The sequence below is a fragment of the Orcinus orca genome, chromosome 17 (genome assembly GCF_937001465.1).
Source record: "Orcinus orca chromosome 17, mOrcOrc1.1, whole genome shotgun sequence".
NCBI classification, from domain to species: Eukaryota; Metazoa; Chordata; class Mammalia; order Artiodactyla; family Delphinidae; genus Orcinus; species Orcinus orca.
In genome coordinates this window covers 9,407,983-9,413,982 of record NC_064575.1, presented here as the reverse complement: position 1 = coordinate 9,413,982, position 6,000 = coordinate 9,407,983, and the positions used below count along the sequence as shown (strand labels likewise).

The 6,000-nt window shown below is 44.4% G+C and overlaps 1 protein-coding gene across 20 annotated transcripts in view; it reads right to left on the bottom strand.

Annotated features, from left to right (window-relative positions):
- Positions 1-812: 812 nt before the first annotated feature.
- Positions 813-6,000, bottom strand: part of YTHDF3 (YTH N6-methyladenosine RNA binding protein F3) — a 44,254-nt gene continuing 39,066 nt past the window's right edge. For 9 of the 20 annotated variants that reach the window (XM_049700186.1, XM_049700180.1, XM_049700188.1 and 6 more), the window contains one exon: positions 816-1,377. In XM_049700186.1, the coding sequence (XP_049556143.1) occupies positions 1,255-1,377 (123 nt within the window). In that variant the 3' untranslated portion in view covers positions 816-1,254. Of the gene's footprint in view, positions 1,378-6,000 lie in introns of all 20 variants that reach the window. The other 11 variants (XM_049700167.1, XM_049700170.1, XM_049700169.1 and 8 more) reach the window with 5 other exon arrangements.

Below are 6,000 nucleotides of genomic sequence, written 5' to 3'. Positions count from 1 at the left end.
ACACTGTTAAAATTGTGAAACCACCCACTGTCTCTGATGCAGCAGCTCAGCTTACCTGCTCTTCTCTGCTCCATGCCGGCCACACAAAACTCACACCATTGGTAGTAGAAACTACCTATACAGTTGATTGGAGAATGCCAGATTTTCAGGCTGAGTTTCCTATAACTGTGCTCTTCCTAACAGAGTGCCTGGATGTCACCACTGGATTCACCTTGGAGATAAGCCACTAAAGGACCACTGGACACATGGCAGCAGGCTTTGGTATTAAGCCACAATCAAGATTGTCCATCCAGATAGCTAGCTGAGAGACAGCACAGGTAAAATTCGATACAGAAGTCTAGAGGATGATGTCATGCCACAGAAGAAAAACCTGTGTAAAAAGCATTACTACTTTTATTTGACAAAGTAGCAAGGCTATGAGAATGGAGAAAGCAATCTCCATTCTCTAAAAATTCCGTTACCTCTTATTGAACACCTATATCTGCCTGTCATCAGATGAGCTTTCGCATAAATTCACTCTGCCCCTCACAATAATCTTGCAAAATGGCATCAATATTCCCACGTTTATGGTGAAGGAACTCAGGCTAAAGGAGGTTAAATATGTTGTTCACATCAGGTAAAGGTTGAGTCATGATTTTACCCAGTTCTGCCTGACATCAGAACCCTTCTGGTTCTAGCATACAAGCTACCCCAAGCAGAGAGAAGGATTCCAGCTGGGTGACCACAGAGGAACACCATCTAAAGCAGACCCAGGGGTACATGAAAGGCTTCAGGGAGACACTGATGCTGTGATTCAATCTGGGAAGGTCAGTAGATTTATTCATTTGTTTGTTTTCTAATTTTTATTTTATCTTGGAGTAGAGTTGATTAACAATGTTGTGTTAGTTTCAGGTATACATCAAAGTGATTCAGTTATACATATACATGTATCTATTCTTTTTCAAATTCTTTTCCCATTTAGGTTGTTACAGAATATTGAGTATAGTGCCCTGTGCTATACGGTAGGTCCTTGTTGGTTATCTATTTTAATGCTCTTTTTTCTTTACTAAATTTATTTTGGCTGCGTTGGGTCTTCGTTGCTGCATGCAGGCTTTCTCTAGCTGCGGCGAGCGGGGGCTACCCTTCATTGCGGTGTGCCGGCTTCTCATTGCGGTGGCTTCTCTTGTTGCAGAGCACGGGCTCTAGGTGCGTGGGCTTCAGTAGTTGTAGCATGCGGGCTCAGTAGTTGTGGCTCACGGGCTCTAGAGCGCAGGCTCAGTAGTTGTGGTGCACAGGCTTAGTTGCTCCACGGCATGTGGGATCTTCCCGGACCAGGGCTGGAACCCGTGTCCCCTGCATTGGCAGGCGGATTCTTAACCACTGCACCACCAGGGAAGCCTGTTTTAAATATAGCGGTGTGTACATGTCAATCCCAAAATCCCAATCCCTCACCCCACCCTTCCCCTTTCATCTGCATTTAAATTATGTTCTTAATTACAAGTATAAGCTCTCGGTAGATAGTTCAAACCAAAGAAAGTTATAAGACAAAAAGCAAAGCCTCTCCTCTTTCCTCCTCCACACCCAGAAAGGCTAGCACCATGCTTCAGAAGTAGCCATTGTTATGAATGTCCTAGGTATATTTCAAAGAACTTCAGCTATAAAATCCTTTTAAAATTGCTTAAATTATGTATTAAAATTATATGTGAATCTTTTATTTGAATTAAAACTCATGGTACAAATCATATGTGCCGTGAGTTTTTTTAATTTAAGAAAATTCATCACCATCTTCTCACATCGGCATTAATGGCTACCCAGTGTTTCACTGTTAGGAATTTACTCTTTACACCATTTACTCTTTAGACCAGCAGACTTGTTTCTATGGTTTAATTTGCTATTACAAACAGCACTGCAAGGAGTATCCCCACATCCCCACACCCTTTTTTAGGCACTTATGCACAAAAGGAGAAATTCCTAGAGGAGGAATTCCAACTTGTGTTGAAAAAAATGAAGACGATGGCTGAAGTGGGGAGGGTGGGCTAGGAGTGGGGAGAGCTCCGAAGCTGAGGGTGCAGTTAGGGGGCACAGGGCCAGCAGGTCGCAGGGCCTGGAGAGCAGGAGTAAATCACACACATGGGCGTGACCTAAAGACGATTGTGGAGAAAGGCCCGAAACAAACTTTTTCCACCTCCCTCCCCGTCACCCATCCATCCACACACTGCACAGGCCACCCGCGCATGCACACGGCGTGTCTTGTCTAGGTCAACCGTGCCTGTGAATTTCAAGACTTTCAGGTCTCATATCATACAAGCAAAAATCCCTGTAAGACTTTGAGGCCCAGTAGAAGTTTCCGGGAAGCCAGACAAAAGCACAAGTTAGGACAGCGGCTCGTAGAACAGCTGATCCCGATGACCCGGATTTACACTAATGGAGTAGATTCATTTCTAAAATTACCACTGTAAGATCACCGTGACTTTTCTTATACCAATTACCTTTACAGGAGTAGATTCATTTCTAAAATTACCACTGCAAAATCACCGTGACTCTTCTTATACCAATTACCTTTACAGGAGTTTGGGGAATGATAAAGAATGGAAGGGGGCCAGATGATAGAAAAAAATAAACTCATTTTTTGTAATCCTCCAAAGTGAATATGCATCCTCCAGTATAATCAAACGTTTCCTGTCTGTTGACAATTGAGAAAATCTAAGTCAAAATATTATAGTTTAAAGAAAAACCTCAACCAGGGCAATGGAAAATGTAATCAAACCTCAATAGCTCCCTCTTCTGTCGTTTTATGTAATTAAAAAAATTTTTTGTTTTATTTTGTAATTGCTCAGTTACGAACCACATTAAGCTGGGCAGTACAGAAGCCAGTTGATAAGATCCTTACTCCTTTATCTGAAATTGGAAGCGTCACCCCTGTATCACAAATACGGATTCTCTTATGGTGGAACATTTTTCTATATGGTAGAGGTATTAGGGTAACTTAAAGACGTAGCTACATTTCTGGAGTGAAAAGTGATATATATGTTTCGATAATAAGGAAACATCAATCTCTAAAGATCAGACTCATTTTTTAAAACAAAACTTTTAACAATTCACTTGTCTAGACAGCGTTGGCCCTGTGAAAGCTGAAAAGCCCACCCATGGCTTTGAAAAGGGTGTGGAAGATCTACAGTTTGAATGCGGAGAAGGAGACAAACACCAGGCCAATTAGGGAAAAAACAGGTTCTTCTACTCGAGGAGCCAGCACTGCAGGAGAGCGGAGAGCAGGGAGCCAGTGCTGACACACCCCGGAGGCTTCCGCAGGCCCCGCAGCGCGCATTCTCACTGAAGGCTCCAAACGAGTCTGAGCGAGGATTTTTCTCACTTTACAAACAAGAAAACAGAGGCGTTTAATTGTTTGGTTGGTCAACAGCTATGGAGAAGGTTTGGGCACAGACTTAGAAGCATTTGGCTTTGAAGTGGGAGCTAGAAAATCTGGGCTTGGAAGTCCTCCTGTCATTAACTGGGACCCTGGGAAAGTCATAGCATCCCAGCCTGTTTCTTCCTCTATAAACTGAAAGATGTGAGTCAATGGCCTCCCCGGTGCTTCCCAGCACTCTTAACCATCGCAGGGCCAGTCACACTCTACTCCCCCACTTTATCTGACCCAGACAAAATCCAGTGTAAATGACAATCAAAGGCAATTTTGGAAAAAAAGAAAGAAAGGAGGGAGGGAGGGAGGGAGGGAAGCTGGCGGATTTCAAAAGAGCAGCCAAATAGAATACTTGAGATGGAATGGAGATATGGTCAGGCAGTCAGCAGGTCCTTGGTAAGGAAAATGAAAGTCACATGGCTTTTTCTCAAACAATAATTAGCAGCAGCAACTTTTCCCTGCTCTTTGCATCACCAGTTCATAGACTGACTTCTGGATCTCAAGCAACGAAGGCCACCATCGCAGATCGATAGCAAAGGCTCCATGCATCCCAATCCAGGAGCAGATGGGAGGCATCAATGACTCATTCAGCCGGTAGCTATGGAGCAGCTTCCGTGCCAGACAAAGTCCCTTCCCTCCGAATCTCACAGTTTACAAAGTCATATGTAAGGGGCTTCCCTGGTGGCGCAGTGGTTAAGAATCCGCCTGTCAATGCAGGGGACACGGGTTCAAGCCCTGGTCCGGGAAGATCCCACATGCCGCGAAGCAACTAAGTCCGTGTGCCACAACTATTGAGCCTGCGCTCTAGAGCCCACGAGCCACAACTACTGAGCCCACGTGCCACAACTACTGAAGCCCGTGCACCTAGAGCCCGTGCTCCGCAACAAGAGAAGCCACTGCAATGAGAAGCCCGCGCACCGCAACGAAGAGTAGCCCCCGCTCACCGCAACTAGAGAAAACCCACGCGCAGCAACGAAGACCCAACACAGCCAAAAATAAATAAATAAACTATTGCCTTTAAAAAAATCTTTTTTAATTTCAAAAAGAAAAAAGCGATACACGAACACTTCTGGATGAATGCTAGGAAGAAGGTAGAGGGTAAGAGAATGGAGTGGCAGAGTAACTGATTCAGCTGTGGTGACCAGGGACGTCCTCTCTGAGGAAGTAAACCTAGCGGAGCCCCGTAGAAGAGAGCAAATATCTGATCCGGGCAGAGGACGGAAGAACTCGGAAGTGGGAATGAAACTGAAGTTTGTGGGAAGAAAGCAAGCCAGTGTGGCTGGAGGACGGGGCCAGGGCAGAAAGAAGGAGCTGGGATCTGAGGCCGGAGGGCAGTCCGGGCTGGTTAAGGACATGAGCAGGACGGCCGACCTGGACGGGAGAGAAACACAGCTGAGCAAAGTGGGGCAGGGGAACCCCTGCTCGCTTGCCGTTGTCCCTGCGTTTGTTACCACCGCCTCTACTTGCAGCTTGGTAAGTTAGAGCAGCGGTACAGAAAGAAGAGCAGAGGAAAAAGGAAGCCAGAGGATGCTGAGCCGGGTCAGGTCAGGCAAGGAGGACCAAGGATAAAAGCAAACATTCCCCTGCAGATATCCCCACACAAATCCCTTACAAATACAAATCAAAACTAATTTGAGCGTTAAACCACTCATGTTCTTATTTCTGTAGGCAATAAAGCAGCGGATAGGGTAAGGAAATGATATGAAGTTACAGGAAAAAAGTTCAGTGTTAACTAAAAGCTATGAATCAATAGATCCCTTGTAATGAAGATGTTAACCGAGATGCGTGTTGGACTTCCTGTTAGTAGATCATGAAGGAAAAAGATTGGTGTGTGTCTGTAGGAAGGTGGGGGGCTGTGTACCCGTGAATGGTGGAGAGTTTCCCAACGGGACCCAAAAGATCTTAGGACAGCCATTCACATAGGGGACCGCAAACACCACGCAGCACACCAACAGTGTCCCCAGAGCCGTGGTTCCCAGAGGGCGTCTGCAGTGACAAGTTTATACTCAGATTCATACCAGGACTTTTCACTCATTCTCTCCTGAGTGTACAGTCCAGTTCTCCAGAGGATTACATACACAAGAAAGATGAAAATCCAGCTGCTATTAAATCAAACAATAAGCGCTTCAAACTTTTTCAGTTTTAGTTTCCAGTATGGTAAATATCGATAAAACCCACATGAACAAAAGCTCTTTGGTTACTCAATCATTTCAGAGTAACAGGGTCCTGAGACTAAAAAGTATGGGAACTGCTGCCCAAGCTGTTAATAAATTTGAGATTATTAATATTATATATTATTGTATTATAAACATGATGGAAATGTTACAAGTATGATATTGATTGGTGATAATTTTATTATTAATAAATTAGGGGAGTTACATTAAGACTAGATACCAGGACAATAGATCCAAGCATCAAAACCATCCAGGAACCACTGTGAGGCAGTAATCTGTCTAGCATTGGGCCTGTGCAACACTCCTGAATGATGTAAAAATAGATCTACAATGATGAAACACTGGAGGCTTTCCTTTAAAACAGTGAAAGTTGAGCTTTCATTGTGGATGGATGTTTCCTCACCAAACTAAACACAGGAACTGAAGGGG